This window comes from Nothobranchius furzeri, chromosome 18, assembly GCF_043380555.1.
Source record: "Nothobranchius furzeri strain GRZ-AD chromosome 18, NfurGRZ-RIMD1, whole genome shotgun sequence".
Lineage (NCBI taxonomy): Eukaryota > Metazoa > Chordata > Actinopteri > Cyprinodontiformes > Nothobranchiidae > Nothobranchius > Nothobranchius furzeri.
In genome coordinates, this window is record NC_091758.1 from 35858622 (window position 1) to 35881058 (window position 22437).

The window sequence follows — 22437 nt, forward strand, 5'->3', positions numbered from 1 at the left end:
CACAAGAACCCACACTGCCAGCCTGTCCTGTAATGTCTCCAGAGTCACTGATTGAGGCAAACAGAGCTGCAGCTGAGTGAAAATGAGGTAACATTAGGATTATTTCTCACACACAGAGATTCAGGGCTCCCAATTATGGTCAAGTGCTTTTCTTGCGTCTTTATGGCACCTGTAGGCGCAGCAGCCATCGCACCTGTACCTCCTGGTGAGGTTCCATTACGCCGGCCTGGTGTAAGTAGGTCTGAGCAGCAGGGGAGACAGATGGGAGGAGGGTCAGGTTACCCCTGCTGCTGCCAGCACAGCCGGGCCGGGGTCAGGAAGCTCATCACACACACACACACACACACACACACACACACACACACACACACACACACACACACACACACACACACACACACACACACACACACACACACACACACACACACACACACACACACACACACACACACACACACACACACACACACACACACACACACACACACACACACACACACACACACACACACACACACACACACACACACACACACACACACACACACACACACACACACACACACACACACACACACACACACACACACACACACACACACACACACACACACACACACACACACACACACACACACACACACACACACACACACACACACACACACACACACACACACACACACACACACACACACACACACACACACACACACACACACACACACACACACACACACACACACACACACACACACACACACACACACACACACACACACACACACACACACACACACACACACACACACACACACACACACACACACACACACACACACACACACACACACAAAGCAGAATTTCAAAATGATTTAATGAAATGTTGAAATTTTCACTTTTCCAGTGAAGACAGCAGGACTCCGGTCGGTTTAAAAACAGTTTGATATGTCGACAAGTCAGGATGAAAATTTCAAGCATTTGCTTTGCTCTCATACAAAGATTATATTACAGGCATTAATATATTTATATTAAAAAGAGCAGCGGGGCCCTCAGATTTGACACAATGTACAAGGATTTCTAAAACCAGAAGAGGAAAAAACGATCAGACTAAAACAAACTAATTTCTTCACACATATTTTATATATTTAAGACACACGATCTTGGTCGGACACCTCCAGCTACTAGATGCCAGAAAACAAGGAGAATGTTTCCAAATATCTAGAAGCTACAAACTTGAGATGTGATCCAGGCCTTTTGAAAACATATTTATTCTTAAAATTTAAATAAAAAAGCACAACAATCGGATCTGCTGGGATTCCTAATCGAGGGATGAACAAACAAAAGGAAGCGAGATGTTGGAGGGAGGGCAAGGCGCAGTGGTGAAACAGATGGGGATGGTGTTGCAGCTTGGGTGGAGCTCTCAGAGGGTGCGAGTGTGTGCTGGTGTGTGGGGACACCTGGCTGCCATGGCAACCTGAGCGGGCAGGTTGGAGGAGCGAGAGCTGGCCTGGCTGTTGCTAGGAGGGCTGGTGAGTGATCAGCGCTGGCATGCCACCTAAACCCAACCCCCCCCTTTAGCTCTACCTCAGGAGGCCACGAGGAGAGCATCATGGGAAGGAGGAGGAGTTCCACACAACTACAGATAAAGATGGAAAAACACAGCATCACCACTCTGGATCCATCTGTTGTTTTTCGGTCTGACCTTTAGAGGAGAGCACTCTGCTAAAGAGGAGACGGGACGCAGGGCGACGGCGTTTTGTCTCGGGATAAAACTTCAATTGGACAAAAGTGGGTGATGTGGGACATCTTGGTGTTTGAGACAGACACGGGCACCATGAGAAGCTCTCCTAGTCACACACTCACATGCACACACACAAACACAGAGTAGCGTTTCACCTGAGGCTCTGGCGGGTTCATTTTCCTCCAAACAGCATAAAAAAAACTAAATCATACTCTAAATCTAACAAATACACCAGAAACTTAAATTTAAAGCAATCAGAGTTCAGAGTAGAACATTCAGCAACAGATCAGAGTGCGAAATAAAAACATTGGTAGGTTGGGAATGTCGGAATGTCGATGTTTTAGCCAGGCAGGACAGGAAGCTGAAAGCAGCGGAAAGAGACAGCAGGAACTTATCCAATTACCGGACATGAGCCCAAGTTAATGACATCAGAAAACAATTACAAACGCAGTCTTTTCTCATTCCAGCAGAGTTGCATAAATCAAATCAGGACAGAATCTATGGGAATTCACTTAGAAACGGAATATGAGAGTGGTAAAAAAATACAAAAAGCAGATCTGGTTTTGTCTCCGCTTGGAAAGACGTCATCGATTGTCCGCTAACGAGAGAAAAACCTCCCACTGGGAACGCTGCAGGGACTCCGTACCCGTGTCACCTGTGCAGTAAAAACCACCTGGGGAGGAATTCCTCCATGCATCAGTGTGTTTGTTGATCCAGTGTAGGAAGCTGCTCCGGAACCAAAGTGGTGCTACAGGGCAGGACAACAGCTTCAGCATCATTCTGTCTCTTTACCCGAAGAGGAATGAACAGATGCAGAAAAAAAAGACAAAAATCTAATCTCTTGTGCAATTTTAGCACTAACTGTCATTCAGTGCTGCTTTACATTACGCGTTGAATCAAACAAGACACAGAAACAGCTCAAAGCAACCTCCCATTCCCTTACTATAGTAAGAACGTTGATTTTCCTAGATTTTCCCTAGAAAATTACAATAAAAATCACAGTTTGCATTTGCTAAGTAGTCGTCCTATGTTGCAGACCCCCTCACAGTTTAGTTTCACGCCCTTTACCCAATAAACGCGGCAAAAAGCTGAAATGTAGTGACAAAATTAAATATTAAATTACAACAAGCCCAGTTAAAAGACAAAAATCAGGAAAAATGCATTTCACATGACAATAATAATAAAATAAGATTGCAGTCACGGTTCTTCAAGAACAGATTAAAGGCTTCGAGTTGAGGGAAAACTAGAGGACGGGCTGACGAGCTCAGTTAGAGGATTTGCTGATGGCGCTCGCGGATCTGCGGAGTTTTCCCGAAACTCTGATTTTTGTGGAGCGGGGCATGGTGGGAGACACCTGGTCGGAGGAGTCCGTGGTGGTCGTGGTGTTTCCTCCGTCGGTGCTCACGCTGCCGGTGAGCGATCCTAAAAGAAACGGAAAAAAGAGATGAAATAAAAAGAAAATACATAAAAAATAATAAAAACATGGCTGAACCTGCACACCCCAACATGCTTTCTCATGCACCGGACTCGGAAAGATTCCCCTGTTCGCGTGATTCCCACCAACATTCACACAACAGAAGATCTGAATTGATTTGACATGGATTGGAATTAAAAACGTTGCTTTTATTCACATGCTGTAGAAAAGCAAAGCTTGTTAGAAGAAAAGCCGGCTTCACTCCCAACTTTATTCCAGATGATGTAAAAAAAAAAAAAAAAAAAAAAGAGGGAACCTTTGCAGGGAAACAGAAAGTATCCGGATCACAGCATGACGGCAGAACGCTCTGAATGAAAGTGAAATTACACATTACGCTCTCGTTGTGAATATTGGAGCCTTCCTTTTGTCAAACCTGACGCTTTCCCACAAAAAATAACTTCCCATCTCTGATTATGGGATGGCGAAACCGTAATAAGCTGCTGAGGACAATCACGCATTGTGAACGCCGACTTCCTCGCTGTGCCCCTGACCCAATCCAAACTACGGGACCCCCGCCTGCCTCCGGCCCCATGCCTGGAGTTTAAACAACTTTTCTGCTTTGTGGAGGCGGCATCTGCTTGCCTATTTTCTTCCCCTATCCTTTTATTTCCTGCCGTTTTTCGGAGGCATCTCAAGTTGCAGCGGCTAAAAGGAATGGCAGATGGCGGGAGTGACAGACGCAGCGGCACACTGGACACCGGCAGCATCCAGGACTGCGGCTCGCTGGGAGGGGAGGATGAAACGCTGGGGTGTGTGTGTGCTTTGTGAAGGCCTACGGGGGACGTGAAAGGTCCAATTGTGGATTCTAAAATCTGCATATAAATATAAAAGCGGGATGGGCTCGGCCTTATGAACGGAGCGCATTCTGCATTCCCGTGTTTCTTTACTCATTCCAACAGTAAACTCGTCTACTGTAAACATCATTTTGAGATGGGAGGAACTCGCTTGCCGCACGGAGCAGTTCCTGCTCCCACTGCTGCACTTAAACAAGCGCTCAAACGATGCCCCGCTCCTTCAGGAAGAAAAGTTAGTGAGAAGAAAACGATTCTCAATAAACCGGCACCACTCGCTCCTAACTGGGCCAAAACTTCCATACAGTCGAGTTAATTCCAGATGGAGAGAGGAGGGAAAAGATCGATGGAGAAGGAAAACAAAGAGTCTGTAAATGGTCCTGCGATCTGATTGGTCCCCGTTGCAGCAGTTCAAACAAGGCTTTAGATGACAAAGACATCTTCCAGTGCGGCAGGTGTTAGTCTCAGAGTCTGCCCCAGGCAAACAGGCACACTCCAACAGGAGGAAATGAGAGGGGGGGGGGGGGGGGGGGGGGGGGGGGAGAGAAAAAAGTGTTCGCTGGGGGAAGAGATAAAGGCACACCACATGCAGGACCGAGGACCAGAAGTGTAGCCGTATTGTTCATGCTGCTACTTAGTCAGGTGCTAATTGTCGCCACCGTGCATCTCTCAATTACCAGCCTGGCCCAAACAGTGGGACACCCCCAAATAAGCAGCCTGGTTTCGCTTTCTTTTTCCATTTTTTAAGAGCACTCAGTAAATGAAGCTTGGTTAGTATTGAATGAAGAAGGAGAGGTTTTTTTCGGGGGAGAGGCAGCCAGGATGAGTGAAGGAGCGGAGGGTTAGGAGTGCAGCCGGAGCACAACAAGCTGCCGGTCTGACTCGGGGCTTACCTTCACCACATTTAGCAAGATTTACCTTTTTTTTAATCTAAAAGAAGAAGAAAAAAAACAGAGTAGATAATCATGTGAGAGGTGAGTGGACACCACAACAGCAGAGCCAACTGCCGACAGAGCTTCCACAGCGGTTAGCCGTAAAAGACAGAGTGGGTTAACCGATTCTGGAGGATGAGTTCGTTAGCAGCTGGCGTCTTTCTGAAGGTACTTTCAACACCAGATTGTCTGATGGGACCTAATAACAGAGATTTTTTTAAAAAGGTAATGGTGGGCAGTTCACATGGAAACAACCAGAACAGAAACATTTTCCACCAGTGGAGTGGTTAGGGTGAAAGAGTCAAAGATGGCGGGGCACCTCAGGAGCTTTTATGTGGTTTTATCCAGAGAGGACCCTTGTTTTCTCCTGTGTGGTTAATTGTTTAAGAAGTACAGCAAACAACCACAAAAAACACTTTGAAGTGAGCAAGCAGCGAACACAGAAGCCCGACGGAGCGTCTGCATGGTGGATGGGCTAGCTCATGCACTTGATGAGTTGGGTGTTCTCCACAGCAAACTGGTGACCTGTTGCAGTTCAAATAAAAGAAATGAAAATGAGCATGCAGGGCTTGTGCCTGAACCCAGAACCGGAGCTTCATCTAGCTACTTTTAACTCTCGGGCTCACAGAGAGCTACATGAGTGGATGGAGGGTGGATGCTACCGGGCAGCGGCTGGGTGTCATGCCGAGTACGAAGGAAGCAGGCAGTCTTACAGTCCAGCTTGGCCCAGGGGTAATCCATGTCCCAAACCATCCCCGGCCAGCGCCTGCACGCTGTCATGGAGCATGGATGACATGTTAGTGGCAGCAATGGCGGACGGAGCAGGATGGACAGACAGGAAATATGTAGGGACAAACACACACACTCCTGCTGAAAACGGCAGAGCCGTGGCTTTTTTAAAATAAAGGTGAGATGGGAAGCAGTTGGGTCAGCCATCACAGCCACAACACGGCATGTGCATCAATCAGCCATTACATTAGGACCATTGCACAGATGCTGGGGTAGACTCTTGTTCGTCCGAGACATCCTCAAAGTAAAAATGCGGGTTTCTCTCCAACATTTCAGTTTGACTTTGTCAGAGTTGCTCAGATTCAGCTGTTCTGCTTCCAGCTCATCAAATGCTTTTGCACCGGAAACCATCTACAGTGGTTATAATGTTATGGCTGATCTAAATGAAACACGTTTCAAAAATAAAACATTATGTTTCCATCCTGAACGTTTGGGGTGTCAAACCTGAAGGATTTATCATATAAATAGAAAATAAACAGGTGCGTCTCAATTCTTCTGAATGGAGCAAAAAGATGAAAAAACAAACAAACTATGAAATAAATCAGAAACAATGAATGAATTTTAGACAGATTAGATGTAAGAACATGGTCAACATTGAGCTTGTAGCTCAGGGTAATAACAAGTAAATTACCACTGTTGGTGAGACAATGCAGGAACACTTATTGGGTTAATTGTGTTTCTTAGAATAAACTGAATCAGTTGCCGTGCTCTCAGCATCTCTTTCAGTGCTAATAAACCTCAAAACATTTTCATTTAACAAAAGTGAGTTTTGTTTTTATCCGACAGCATTAGGGATGCTGTTTTTTCCACTGATGATACAAACCTGGTTCCCATTTTCTCTTGTTTATTGGCCGTTTGCACGTGGCATCACGCTACTCATGGGAACTGCTCCTACTCCTGGAGGGGGCCATTGGCTGGCAACATTCTCCCTCTCCTGGTACTAACATTTCACTTTTGTTAAGATAGAATGTGCTACTACTAGTTCGTCTGTTGAGTTTATTACAAATTCCCCCATATGAAGACGATAATGTTTATCTACATAGATAGAATCTAAGAAATTGCGAAGCATGCGGCCAGAGAAACACTACTTGGTACGTATGATGTGCACGTGTGCATGTAACTGTAACCGTTAGCAATAGAAGAAGTGATGCTGTTTTGAAGGCAAAGGGTGGTCACGCCTTCAATTTAGATTTCTCTTTTGCTCATTCACTGCTTTTGTTGTTTGATGTAAATCAATAATTAACTGTTTACAGCATTGTTTCACACCTGCCTAAAACTTTTGCACAGTACTGTACCGCTTTAGTAGAACTAATTTAAAGGTGCAATAAGTACGAAAGACATCGTGTGGTCAGGTTTGAGTACTGCAGTCCTTGTTTCAAAACAAACATGTCCGCTCAGAGAAACTGACGCCAGCTATGGATCAGCGACAGACTCTAGATGACGAGTCGTACTCGGTAAGGTGATAAGCTGATAAATACACTTCACTGTGATTCGAGTTGTTGGTAATTGAAGAAAGTCCCTCGAGACATTTTTAGGGCAGACTACTTTTTCGTATTCACTGTTAGCATTGCTAGCTCAATGCGCCTCTAGCTTTCTTTTCCCGATATTAGAGTGAAACAAAACTATGCTGTGGCTTCTTAGGGAGACAAGTAATAACTTCTAGGTCACTCCTATTTACTGACTTCCATTCTTTCTGCTGCTTTCAGCCGCCTGGTGTTAAATTACACATGCCGGCACTGACTCCGCAACCCTGCAAGCTCAAATATGATTGGCTCTGGAACCAGGAAGTATGACGGACTGCCAACAAAGCCTACATCCCTCTTTGGCCTTTTTATAAAAAATAAATAAACGAACCACCCCCCCAGCTTACTGAGAATGAAATCTGGTTCAATGTGACCTTCCTTTCAACACGATGGAGACATTACGCCGTTTTGAGACAATTTCACTGTAAATTTTTACCTATTAGATCTTTAAAGTCAGGCACATCTGCAGGCAGCCCGATGAAGCTGCCACATTTTATTTAAACACATCTTTATGCTCCTGAGAAACGCCTGCTTACAAAATGCTTTAAAACATTTTTTTAACCCATTTTATATTGAATACTTGGTCAGTTTACTTGTTAACTTCGGTTAAACGTTTGATTTTGATACTGAGCAGCAGCACTGGTTTTAGAAAATGTGCATAAAAATATTTAAAAACATGATGAGCACATCTCAGGCATTAAGACACGCCCCCCCCCCCCTTCTGATTTCTCTGCAGAGATGGACTAAAGCTACAGAAATGTGAGCGACGGCAAGTTGCCTGACTGAATTTCACAAATGCTACTTTTAAAGAACCCAACACACATGAAGACAGTCAAAGAACAGCCGACAGTTAATTTTCACTTGTCCACAAACAGTAAATATGCTGCACACACTGTAGAGCACCTCCAGAACACATACTGGCCCCCACATATTTGAAAATGACAAGACATCAGCGGTGTGGTTATCGTGAAGTGCTTTTCTTGTCAAAACAGAATGTGTGTCGGGATCCAATAGAGTAGAAAAGTGCAATCTTGTATTGATTTGGGCGCTGTTGCAGATCGATCCGAGCTGCTACAAGTGGGAAGAACAAGATAAGACACGTTTTCCATTCTATTCATCATGGACTGATAAGAGGGCTGTGCTGACATCCGCGAGCTGCTGTTTGTCGGTCAGATCTTTAAAGTGTTAGTAAGTGAGCTCATGAGGAATCACACGCACGCACACACACACACACACACACATACAAACAAGCACTCGGCAACTGCCATTTAAGAGGCTGCTTATATTCATGGGGAGGTAATTGTGTGGAAAGATGGAGGAAAAAAAAACAAAAAACAGGGGGAGAGATGAACAAAGTAGCACGAGAGGGGCTCAAGGAAGAGGAGAAAGCCGTGTTTGAAGTCAGTCGGAAAGCATGAAGAGCCACGGCCTGTTGTTTGATATTCATCAGCGAGCGTAGGCGTTGAAGAAGAGCGGGGAGAATGAAGGTGGAGGAGGGGGTTGAAGGGGGCGAACAGGTGTGTTGTGAAGAAAAAAAAGATGGATGCAGATAAAGATGTAAGGAAAGAGGTGATGAAGAAGGGAGACATGAGAGGAAGAAAGATGATTCAGTTGTGAGATGACGCTGTAGAGAAAGGAGGAGAGAGATGGGAGGGTTGTTTTCTCACCTGTCCCGCTCGCTGGAAAGGCAGGGGAGGGGGAGAAGACCTGCGACGCAAAGTCTTCAAAGGTCATGACTTCTCTGTGGTTCTGGACGATGGCTTCTAAGTAGAGGGCTCGCTCCTCGTAGCTAGTTAGGTCACGTTAAGGGAAAAGTTTGGGGTTTAGAGGAAAAAAAAAACAAGGAAACAGGTGAAACTTCCCCTGAAATGTCCAAATGTCCATCAATCCTTCCTCTGGTTATTCAGGGTCAGGTTGCAGGAGCAGTACCCGAAGCAGAGAGGCCCGGACTTCCCTCCCCCCAGGGCTAGCTCTTCCGAGGGAATCCTAAAGATTGGTTTATGCTTGACGCGTAAACCACGAGGTTCGCACGGCTCCGCGTGGAAAAGTTGCGTCATTTTAACAACCACGCCCCTCCACCGCGCCTCCGCACGGCCCAAACTTTCCATACCGCGCACCTAGGAAATTTTCTGACCACGCGGACGGTCGGACGCGGAAAAACATGGCGGACCGGCAAGAACTAGTATGGCAGAGGTTCGTAAATACAGACATTTGTATGATTCAGCTCTCAGAGATCACCGTGATCAACATGTTGTTAATAATTCTTGGAGAGAAATAGCTCGCACTGTCGGGAAAGACGAGGACGCTGTTAAAAATGCTGGAATGCCATGTTGTAAACAACAGCATGCCGTAGAGCTCCATGCTGCCCCCGACAGTTTGGGAGAATATTGGCTCACCACAGAGACAAGCCGCATGAACCATAAACTCTGCAAGGTGTGAAGCGCGTTCCATCCGCGAGCCGCATCACCAAGCGGAAAGTGAATGCGTCAAGCATAAACCGAGCTTAAGGCATTCCCTGGACAGCCGCGAGACATAGTTCCTCCAGCGAGTCCCGGGTCTTCCTTTAGGCCTCCTCCCAATTGGACGTGCCCAGAAAACCTCACCAGGGAGGCATCCTAACCAGAAGCCCGAGCCACCTCAACTGGCTCCTCTCCATGTGGAGGAGCAGCAGATCTACTCTGAGCCCCACCCAGATAACCGAGCTTCTCACCCTCTCTCTCAGAGAGAGCCCAGCCACCCAGCGGAGAAAACTCATTTCAGCCGCTTGTATCCGCGACCTCGTATGCCCCGTTTCACTTCTGGAAATGTCTTAAATTTATCCTCATGAAAATGTTATTTCTAAAGAGCACAAATCAGGATTTGGGAAAAATATACCAGCAGGAATGAAAAGTTAATATTGCCGCATTAAGCACAAACACAATGGTGTTGAATGGGAGGCAGCTTCACTGGACCGAGCAGCTCCACCATCAGCCAGAAGCAAAGATGGAACAATCAGCCATGCCACACAGCCCCAAATGAGAGCGCCGTCTCCAAAATAATCATAAAAATATAAAAAAAAGAATACATCAGTACTGGCTTGATGCTCAGAACCTCTCCTCTCCCGACTCTCATCCTTCTCCCCTCTTTAATAGAAGCCCCGCTCGCAAGCTGCATGTCTAGGACCACCCTCCCCGACATGCCGCCTGCCACTTCTCCGTGCCATCAGGGGGAAAATTGGAGCCATTTGAAATTCAGAGTGACAAGCAGCGACTGAGGCCCGGGCAGCCAGCATGCAGGATGGATGGCCGGATTTGCAATGAGGGAAACTTCCGCAAATAAATAGATAAATAAGCCGACAAAATGGCTGCTGGGCGAGAGCAGAAAACATTCTGATACCCATTACCATAACATTATCACGGATATGTCCTGCTAGGGCTGCTGTGGAATTGAGGCAAGCATTGGATAAAAAGAGGCGCAGGAAACCACTGGGAAAAAAAGGACCATTTGATGACATAATGATGGTGCGTATGTTTACAACATGTAGGTGTGCACGCATTCGAGAATAGGTCTGATTATTCTCTGTGACCATGGTTTCTTCTCAGACAATGCCCGACAAATTGCTTGACAAAATGCATGAACTCTCGCTCTGAAACACACAAAGCTCTGGTTACTGAACACTGATGACCTCCTCCCCCTCATCTCATTATGGCCGCCAGGGTGGAGTGAAACTAGGCTGTTGCCGACGCCAAGGATGTGCCAGGCTGGGCTGAGATAGGCTGGACCGGGCCGAGAGGCGCTGGTCTGGGTTAGATAGATAGGACAAGACAGTCACTGGGCAAGGCGCCGGCTGTGGGCACATGCCGCCACAGCAGGGGCCAAGGCAGCCATGACCAATGGCTTTGAGGGGAACCATGGCGAAGCAGGGATGACGGGCACCTGTGCCGAGACACACCAGAGGGTACGATCGCCAAGCTGTTCGGGGTAACGGACAGAAATGGACATAAGGCAGCAGAAGACAAAGGAGGAAGTAAAAACCCAGCTGCTCCTTAAAGAGTACTTGAATGATGCTACATAAAGAGTTTAAAGGAAATACTTGGCGGGATCTTTGGGGATTTTTCTGCTAAATTAAAAGTCTCGGACAAACACATCAGTAAAAGCATCAAAGTAAAAGCTCACATTTCACATTTCTGAAGAGTAAAATAAAACCGGCTGAGATGTAGGACTCGCCAAGCAACCGGGTGTAACTAATTGACTGTTCTTCGCAGGAGAGCTGCCGAGCAGCGTGAACGTAAGCACGTAAAAGCACATCCTAATGCGCTCTAAATCTGTCCTCCAGACATGCAACGTCACTGTTTTCTGTCACTTGCTAGAAACTGTGTTGAACAAAGAGTGGGCATCCCAGGCTCTGCTGCCATGGCAACGCGGGTCACAGCTCTGTGTAGTGGGTCACGTCCAGGGTTTAGTAGATGATGACAGAGAGAGAGGATGTTTGTAAAAATAACAAAATGCGCCCAGAGAGGTGACAAGTGGAAGAAAAAAAGATACAGGAGGAGGAACGAGTGGACGAAACGACTCGGAGGGAAGCTAGAAAATGAAAAACAAGGAAAGACGAGGACAGAGTGAGTCTCGGCACAGCGTGGGTCAACAGAGCCATATGGCGGTCCATTATCAGAGATGCAGATGACTGTGGGCCTGTTATTGAGATTCCTAAAGCAAATATTGACTCCAGCTGGAGCAGACGCTCTCCGACTCTGACACACGCCTCTCCTCCACTACTTCCTTCCGTTGCCCTCTAAGTAAGACAAATGAATTTCAGTGGGTGAGGATAAAAGAATTACGAGAATAAAACTGAGATGCTGTGGAATTATCCATAATGGAAGGAAAATATGATGCAAGATGGATGTGAGTAAGAGAGACTAAAATAAGGTACACTGAGGATGTGTGTGTGTGTGTGTGTGTGTGTGTGTGTGTGAGAGAGAGAGAGAGAGAGAGAGGTAGACTACGCTAACCTAAATGAATGCTCAGCGATGTGTTTAAGGGAAAAAATGCTGCAAAGAAATCTGACCTGATCAACAGTGATTACTAATACTGCCTGCTCTCTCCTTCTCTTTTTTCTTTGCTCGCCCCTAATTACTAATCCATGGGCACAGCTTGTTCCTCTGCAAATGCACAGATGCTGCCATCTCCTCACAGTAACCTAATCAAGGGACACATCTAGAACGGTGACGCAAAGATTACGTCCATGACACAGACACCGAGCCTGTTGGTGCTGGCCTATTTTTGTGGGAAAAAAAAAAAACAAGATCCAGCTGGTGGGCGGCTAGCAAAACAGGTCAGCCACAAGATTCTCCCAAAATGTTAACCTCCGTCACAAAACATCTTCACGATACGGTAGTTCACTGCAGCATCTTGAGCCATAAAACATCACAAAAGGGAAATTTCCGACTGGTTTACATTTCCACAAATGGACTGCAACTCAATCCACCCGTGACATAACTGCCACTTACAGATGAAGAGGGCAGACTGCAGGAGCAGAGTGTGTTGCACCTCTTTGGGAATTTCCATGGAATCCCTACGTTTCAAGTGGATGCTTTCCCATTAGGAAGAAGAGCGGACGACTGATGTCGACGGAGCGTGGCGGCCACCAAAACAGTGAAGAAGACAACGTGGTAAGTTTGGTGAGAACACAGCTACCTGGGGACGTGGAGGTTGTTATGGACGTGTGGGACATGGACGAGGTGGAATGAGAAAAGCAGAGATGTAATTAATTGTGTATAACCCAGCATGTAACGTAACAGATGTGTTTTCTCTACAATCTCAGCAGTGCATCTCAACGTACTGGGAGCGTTTCACACGTGCAGAGCCTGCAGATGCTTCCTCATTCTGAGCTGCTGAGCTTGACGTGTTCTGGAAGCGTGTAAAAAATAGACCAGTGCATAATTCTAGTAGCGCTGCGCGACACACCGCTTCTGGGACCAGTCCAAAAGGCGCCACAGTGCGCCCGGTGGAAACAAAACTATGGCAGCAGCTGTATTGCACTGCGTGGACGTAACGCATCAGGTGGCGGCCATTAACGCAATGTCTATAAGTCCGAGTGAAAGCTGCTGCTCTTCTCTTAGTTTTGTCCGGACTTGTAACACAGTGACTTATAGCTGGCTAAAGCACTGGAGTGTGACCCGTAAACATCAACACAGACACAAGCCATACCTGTGAAGCCATAAGCGCTTCTGAACCAGCATACGTGTTTATGCATATATGCATCCGTGGGTGTGTGCACATGCTATGTATACATATGCATGTGCGCGGTCCAGATGGCAGGGAGGTAGCTCAGGGGGAATGGTGGGGGTCAAGCATCTTTGTGGATCAAAGCCAAGGTCAGGGCAGCTGCAGTGGCCCATGTTCAAGGTGAATGGAGACCTCAGATGGCTCTTCATTAGAAGGCTGGCCCAGCCCTGGTGAGCGCCACCAGCCAATCACTACAAACACTGCTGGGCACTTTGCACCCTTTCTCCTTCCATCCACGGGGACCTGGTCCGAAAATATTCGTCCGCTGGGATCCTGCTTCTACTGTAGGCAGCCGCATGCAGACGCATTTGGATGCTCACACACGAGCTTTAGTGTGTGACAGAGACACACACGAACACCAAATACCCTCCATCTACACAAGCGGCTGCTTTAAAGGCTCAGTTTGACCTCTGAACCAGAGTCTCTCTGGAGAGAAGCATCCTGACAATCAGACCGGGCTGACTCTTTGTGCTCCTCAGTCTCCCTGCTGACTAAAGTCCTCACACCACCACTGGCCTCTGACACACACCCAACACATTTGAAACAAATTGAGCCTTTAAGCACACACAGCCAGCAGGGATGATTATGCATCACGGCTTCAAAAAGTGGTTCTTTACGAAAAGCTGTTCTAACGGTGAACATTTCACATTAAGCCGCATCATCAACATCAACACAGTCTGTCACCGTAAGAGGACTTTTCCCACTTGAAGCTGCAGAACGACTAAAACAGCAATCACATTTTAGGAGGTTTGGTAATTAGATGACCATAAAAAACATTAACTGATGGTGTTTTCTCTGTTTCGTTTTGGAGACAGGAAACAAAGTAGGATTTCAAATTAAAAGCATCTTTTGGGTTCTGTGGCTGCTTTTATTGTTTTTGGCTCTATATCACACAAACTTAAGGTGATTATGGAAGAACCATCCATTAATACTGGTCTAGAAGGCACATGTCAACTGGTCACACGTGACTGTAGCAGTGACAACAGCCATGGCAAAACACCCATGTAAACAAAGTTAATTGTAGCCATTTAGAGACATCCATCCATCTTCTGCCACTTATCTGTGACTGGTGGGGGGGGGGGGGGGGGGGGGGGAGAGAGACAGCCTGAGCACCCCCCCCCCCCCCCCTTTCCAGCTCAAGCAAGAGAACATCAAGACCTTCTCAAGGCAGCTAAAGAGCTAATCTCACCAAGTAACACTGGGTGTATTCCCTGTGGGATGTGTATGAAACAACTGGATGGAAGGCATCTTCACCAGGTAGCCAAACCACCTCAACTGCCCTCTGAGACTCTTCTTTGTGTCGTTCCTGGAGAGCCAAGCTTCTCATCCTTTTGGGGTGATTTAATGATGTCCTGTCGTCATTGGACACGTGTGAAGGAGTAACCATTATGGAACACTCAAAACCAAAAAGCTCACACTTATTCAAACATTAATTTAAAAATCCAAGACTAGACCACCTTTGTGGGCTTTTTTAATAATAAAAAAAGTTAAGAAAATAATGGTATATGAGCCCTTTAATTAACCAAAACGCACAACTCGGATACAAACAGCAAGCCAGGGGCCATTTGTCGAGGTCCTTAAATGACATTTCACTACTTGCTCTTCTACAAACCAGAGATCTGATGACGGGGGTAGGGAATAAGACAGCTTCCTCCCCTTTTGTGAAAGATGCCTTAATCATGTTGAGTTTTAAATAGTGCACCCCCCTAAGGCTGAACTGTTTTTGCTTAATTAGGACATTTTCATAATAAAGAGGGGACAGAGAAAGGAACAAGGCCGAAAGCTATAAAAGCTTACGATCAATCCTAAATCTAAGATATTGCTTCAGGCAGAGGATCTCTAATAGCACATCTGCCTTTGAAAATATTCTTCCACAAGCCGCTACTTTAACAAATGTTGCCTTTGAATGTAGCTTACTTTAACATTAACAGTTATTTAATATGAAAGTATATCTAAATATATCCAACTATCCATCTCTCTAAATATGTAAGCATGAATATATCTGAATCAACCATCTTGCTTTAGAATTTTACCACAGATTCTTTTAAAAACATTCAGCTGCAATAAAACTCTTGACTCATGCGCGACTACAAAGCCAGCCTGATGGCCCTCCGGCCTCCATGGCAGCAGCCAAGGTTAATGCTGTTTGTCGAAGCGCTGCTAGGAAAAGGGGGCTCTTGTAGTAAAGAGGGACGTTTGAGAGACGAGGTGGAGGGTGCCTCTGGGTGCTTGACCCCCTTCTCTCTCTGAGTTCCAGATTCTGCCCATTAACCTGGGCCAATCAGCTTGACCTTGGTTCGGAGAGGAGTTTGCTAGTAGCTCACAGTACTATTGACTTCAAGCAGTCACATAATTGGCCGGTTAAGTGGAAGAGAGTTGGGCTGTGGGGGGGGGCTTGGCTATACTTTGGGGTGCTAGTGCAAATTTCACATTCATTTTCACCCCCTTTTCCATGTCAAATGAACACAAATCAATCAGATGTAAACATAAAAACGGTGAAAACGCCAGCTTGTTTGCAGTTATTAGACCGGAGGCTAAGTAATAAACGCAGACTAGAGCAGATATAAATCCACCAAGGATTACAGTGCTTAAGAGTAGATGTGCTAGCAGTTATCTATTGCATTAAAAAAGAGATAAATGTTGGAAAAATGGTAAACGTTGTAGGAAAAGGGGAAAACGGATTAGATTACATTGGGGAAAACATTAGCTGAGCCATGAGAACAAGGGATATCACTATGGAGAAAGGAGGAGGAGACAGAGGAGGGAGGGGTGAAGATGGAAAAGAGGAAGGAAAGAAAAAGAGATAAAGCTGAGCAGGTGTTGATTGGAGAGAGGCCGAGCAGTGAGTGCCAGCGGTACCTGTTGTCACAGCGAGGGCTGAGGTGTGAAGCTCGTCTCAGCAGAGGCCCTCAGAGGTGTGAGGTGATTATGGGATGGAAGACGGAGAAATTTAGATGGAGAGACACAGGGAAAAAAGATAGACACGGGCAGAGAGTGAATGTGGCAATAAAGCTGGCTGCAGGAATAATGGCAGAGTGAGAAGGAGCAACAGACTGAGATGGGTAAAGTGCGAGCAGGTATGACAGAAACCAGCAAGCAGGGTGATTGTATGGTGTGTGAGTAACTCACTCCCATTTTATATAGCAGCTACTCAAACCTTGGTGTCTCATTAACCAGCTTTTTTTTGGCGCAGACAGCTGTAGCAGTGGCGCGTAAAGTGTCTGAATGTGTCACAAATGCATTATGATGAATGGAGGTGTTTGTGTGTCTCTTTTCTAGGTGAGCACAACAGCGGAGGCTCTGGAGAAATGGCTGCTTTCAGAAAGTTTTAACAAGTAGTCTAATTAGTGGGTTCAGAACACTAGAGCTCCGGAGCCCCAAAGGAGTCGGGTCAAACAGTAATCCCAGGTTAATGACACCTCCTGAGGGGTGAGCTTCCCAGAATGAGAGCCTTCCGACCTCCACACCTCTCCACCGTCCATCTGGCATTCAGAGAGCAAGATGGGGAGTTATGGCTGTGACATCACTCGTAACCTGTGGCATCATCATCACCCATCAGTGATTTCACACAGGTTGGCCCACGGCTACAGACAAAACCTGATGTCTGTAAACTGGCGTGAGCGGGTTATTTATGAGCCAGCTGAAGAAAGTACTCCCCCGTTTTCTTAAGTCTCTGAACACCTACCGTTACACTTGGGGACACTAAAAATTGATTTCCGCTCAACGGCAAATCATAAAACCAGAACCTACACCAAGGTCAGAGATATTACCCGACTGTTGGAGACGATCACAGAACATAAACGGTAAAGCAACAAGTACGTGTTACACACCAGAGGCAGGAGAACACGGACAGATTTGTGGTGACATCATGTGTTCAAGACAACACGGCTCCTATCAAAATAAACTGGCCTTATACGTTCAGACGGGCCAAGTCTGTCACCGACCTCTCTTTCAAAGGACTCTGACTTTCACTGATGAGTTCTAACACGGCAGCCTTAGATGTGAAACACAAAGGGTCGACATGATTAATCAAACGCAGACCCATTATGGCCGGACAGTCACACCGGCCTTCGCTGTCTGTTAACAGAAAGCCATAATAAGATGAGCTACAAAAGGCTGATAGGGATGAAGATGAACAGATACAGCTCTGTGAGTGGCTGGGTGAGAGTTCCCTCTGAAGGTCTCTTTTGTCAATAACGATCACCAGAACGACACGAACGTCTCAGCCTTCTGGAAACATTATTAGGTCAGCACAAAGGTGGGCACGATATGAGCTATCCGAGGTGAATGCGTGTCATTTTTTCTTCAGTTCCTGACATTTGACTTGTTTAGAGTCGAGTCGGAGAACAACAACATCCATCTGATCTCAATTTGAACTTTTAATAAAAAGTTGCAGATGAAACACAGAAGAGCCTGCTGGACCTAGATAGAAATTGAGATCCATCTGAATACTCATGAGGCATTTCGCCTCTTCTGCTTCTTTTAGACGAAATTTATATCCCAGCAATTATTATCAGACCACGAACTCACACGCAGCTGAGTTGGTGACCAAAGAAACTCGACGTTCTACAATCCGTTTGACACAGTCAGAAAAACGGGGTCAGACACTTCAATTACCAGAGTGGTGCGCTAACTATAGGTCGTGCCAAATGACTCTGACTTTAACCCTACGATAACATTACTCAGACAAGCGCTGATGAACTATTAAAACAAAATGAGCAGAAGCTTCTGCAATTTTAATGATGCTTGTTGGCATGTGCAACAGAATAACCGCGATGCATTAATGCCGAGCATGTCTGCTTCTCGGCCAAGACATGCTTGACATAAAATCTCTTGCTCCTTCACTGCCCCACAGATGAAAGGTTCATTGTGCCAATTAGCCTGCCTAGCTTTGTGCAAAAAGACAGGCATTTAGCGAGAATGATAATGACATGCAATACTGGAGATAACCAAAAAAATCTTTCAGCGATTCAGACGTTAAGGTTTTATTAAGCCGATAAGAGTCTAAATAAACCTAGCCAATGGAAATGGTGCAGGGTCCAAATACAGGATGTAGATATTTCTTGATGTTAAAAAAAAAATTAACTTGAAAAGTATTTAGAGGGGTCTATATCCAGAAAGGGTAAAGATCTGGAACACGAGACAAAGCTCATTGTTAGTATTTGAATGGGTGAGGACAGTGGAGGGAGATGTATACACGTAAGCATATGCACAGAAGGAAACTCACACACTTAAGCAAAGAAGAAAATAGACTTCTGTGTTGGCAACAGCTTTTCCCTAATCCTCGCCATTGGGCTATATTGTGCAGTCAAGCAGGCTATTACATGGCAACAATTAGGGGGGCTGCAGCCCAACACCTGGTCGTCTCCTATTCTGGCCCTTCAGTGGCAGCTGACTGTACAGTCCCACAGCCAGGTGGCCCTCCTTCAATGACATTAGCTAGTCACTCCAGGGTTAATCAGGAGCCTGCCATCATCCAGCAGGCAAGCATGGAAGCCCATTCACTTCGGAGGCCTTTATTGTAAAAATGGCCGATGGAGACAATGTTGCTGTAAAACTTATTCTGCTGAAGATTCCTGACAGAAACCCCGCATAATTGAAACAGGCTTGGGGGAGGGGTTGAGGCCCGTGGATTCGCGGTTCCAAGTTTGGTGTTCTGCCTTGATTGTGTAAAACGCGGCTTACAGCACGTCAACTGTGTATCCTGCAGCTTATAAAGGGCCTTTTCATGGGTGGACGAAAGCAGATGGAGGAGCGGGAAGTACTATACATACACGCAGACGGGTGATGATGTGGGGGGAGGGAAACTGGATTTTGTCAGTCGGCTGATACAAAAACAAGTGGGTGTCGCCGGAGCAGCCCAACTGTATCTGCCTGTAAGAAAAACGCCATTCCAAAGCCCCCTGGCTTGGAGATCTGAGGATAAATAACAATCATTAGAATAACAAAAGCTATAGATTTGTACCCAAATCAGCTAGAATCTCATCAATAGTAATTAGAAGCTATACATAACTAATGAAGATCTGCACGCTGCATTAAACAAAGGTACTGAGAGTTGTTGTTTGCCTAAAAATAACCCATTAGGTAAGTGGATGAGCAAAGTTTTTTATATCTGAACAAATAAAAAAGGCTCGGGCAAATCGACAAGAGAAAAAACTGTAGTAATTAGTTTAATGCATCTCACTTTTAATGCTATTACAGGACACAAATAGGCTTATGTCTTTAAGAAATAAGATCACTACTGCTAGCAGATGTAGCAGGTGTTTCCTCTTTGAATAAGCTTTCTCTTTGGACATCAAACTCAGCATTGCTGCAGCCTTCTGCAGCGGAGAGACACTGAAAGATTAAGCTTGTATCTCTCCCTGCTTCCCTTTCAGCCACAGCCACCACTTGACCATAAAAGACAGACTATCAGTATTAACACATCAAAGGTTGCTTTCTGTAAGAAGAGGCGGACAATGCACAGCGATGCACACTTAAACGTTTTGTTTTTGTTATTGCTTTGTTTGCCGCGTCTGTCTGTCAATGCAGAAAATTCCATTTAGTGCAAAAATGCAAATGCTGGAGAGGACAAGGACATCCTCTGGAAGAAAACAATAGCCACAGGCCAGCGGAGATGCAGACAGTGCCTTTGAAGTATATAAAGAGGTATTAACGTGGAACTTATAAATAATCAACTGATTCCTTCTTAACACAGCCAATTAAGTCTGCAGCATTAAAAAGGACGGCAGTTTGGTTAAAATACGCAGTCAGAGCATGTGACAAGAAGAAAAAAAAAAAGGACATTTAGGAAAAAGATGCTCAATAATCAAACATGTTCAAAAGAATGACTGAAACCCTGCAGCGACATCAGAGACGTAGAGATTCCAGCGGAGTACGGCGAGTGACATTTCACTGACATTTCCCAGCAGCTCAATCTGAGGCCGCCTCAAGACGGCATCAGAAATATCTATGGATATGCTTGAATGTGACACAGGCGTTAAGGGATGTGGGTTCTTTCAGGGGACGGCCTCAGCTCTGGGGCCGCTGATGAGGAGACTGGACCCTGGGAGATTGAATAGTAATCATTGGAGCACAGATAATGGATGATTGAAGGCTCTTTCTACTCCGCTGCTGGATTTTAATATCAGAGAGGCCCTAGAATTGGGATTCTTATCAGGGGTGGTGTGTCAAACAAAGGAGAGCCGAGCGTGAAATATGGGGTCCAACTCAGGCACACGACCACGGCGATTAGCACAAGGATAAAAAGGGCCGCACGAACAAAAGAGGGCTGCTTTAGCTGGACAACGGGATGTTCACTGCCTTGTAGCAAGAGGAACGGAAGGAAGAAGGGACAAAAAAAGACGAGACTTCTTGCTGGTAACACAAGGAAAGGACAAGAGTTGAACAGGGATGGCTTGAGGATGAATGGTGACACGGTCAATCGTTAGAACGTCATAAATTCGCTGCTCCCAAAGAACAACAAGAAAGCAGTGGGGTCAAAATGCAACAAACCACACCTCTGACTCATTCACACGCATCCAAACAAACACACAAACACGCATGGTGGCACGAGGATTCACGTCTTTGCCAAGACTTTCACAAAAGGAAAAAAACCAACAACAACAAAATTATTCCCAATTATCACCAGATTCCAAGCCCCACCACTTGCCAGGAACGCTCATTAACCCTCCCTTCAAGAACCCTGAGACAAAAGAAGGGAAAACAAAACATAACTAATCAATGAGACTGCTCCGAGTTGTGTGTGTGTGTGTGTGTGTGTGTGTGTGTGTGTGTGTGTGTGTGTGTGTACGGGGGGTGACACATGATAACCTGAGAGGACTAACAGCTTTTCCTTTAGTGCTGAACTCGCTGGCTGTGGGGTGGAAAAAGAAAGTTCATTAATTAAACAGGGCTAAGGGTAACAGATGGAACGGCTAGCTGGATGTTAAGCACCTAAAGCGGATAGACAGGTTTTTACACTTGAGCTGCAAACGGCAACAACACACTAAACACCCTCCACCATGCGGTTTACAGCAGGGACTCTCAATCGAATATTTTGTTCCTATATGAATATAAAATCTGGATCCAACCTTGTCATGGTCATTCCCATTCATATCAGCTGGCTAAGGAAAAGTGCCTACTCACAGAATTACATCATCAATCATTATTAATAATTAAACTGATCCAAAGTTCGGAGAAATGTGCTTTTACTTTGTTTAGAAGAATTTTTCGTAATTAAATTTAGGCAGAAAAGCACGAACACTGACATTAAAATGGGATGTGGTTTAAAAATCAGCCCAAATCATTAGCCTTCTACTGCCATGCCTGGTCATATTTCTCTTTCTTTAAAGATAATGCTGAGTTCAACCGTTTTACTCTGATTTATTACTTTTACTTTGAAGGTCCACCGACAATATTCGTTGTTTGTTTAGATGCAACTTTGCAAATTCAAAAAGTGCAGCAATTTTTTTTAAATAAGAGGCTTTTTTCCCCTCGTACACCTTTCAAAAAGTTCTTCCAACCTTTTTAAAAAGAGTTATTTTATAATAGTAGAAGTGCATTTTTAACATGTTGAGGCCTGAAGAATCTGAAAAGTTGTCTTTCCTTTTATTTTTCTTCTCCTTTCACTCTCTAATTACTCCGACCATTGCCTGAACTCAGGGTGAACTTGCCTGCAGATCCACTTATGGGAAAGTGAGGCAGCTGTACTGAATGTTCTCCGTGAAGGACTCATTTTCAGAGCAACAAAACCTCCAGTTTACAAAGGTTCACCATCAGTTGACCGCCTGTATTTGATTTGAGACACCCGTTGTCTACTCCCCTTTAACTGAAACAGTAAGAATGGGTGGGCTGATTCAGCATTTATGCAAAAGGAAAAATGACACGGTGCATTACGCCATCTCTTGCTTGTCTAAAAGATTAATTAAATTTTAAG

The 22437-nt window shown here is 45.5% G+C and overlaps 1 protein-coding gene across 7 annotated transcripts in view; it reads right to left on the bottom strand.

Moving 5' to 3' along the window:
• Nucleotides 1–2686: 2686 nt before the first annotated feature.
• The window catches only part of ralgapa2 (Ral GTPase activating protein catalytic subunit alpha 2), a 126731-nt gene continuing 106980 nt past the window's right edge, over nt 2687–22437 (bottom strand). For 3 of the 7 annotated variants that reach the window (XM_070546717.1, XM_070546718.1, XM_070546714.1), the window contains 2 exons: nt 8924–9045; nt 5366–5717 (listed from right to left, as the gene is read on the bottom strand). In XM_070546717.1, coding sequence (XP_070402818.1) covers nt 5554–5717; nt 8924–9045 — 286 coding nt within the window. In that variant the 3' untranslated portion in view covers nt 5366–5553. Of the gene's footprint in view, nt 3170–4905; nt 4943–5365; nt 5718–8923; nt 9046–22437 lie in introns of those variants that run through there. The other 4 variants (XM_070546715.1, XM_054741503.2, XM_054741501.2 and 1 more) reach the window with 4 other exon arrangements.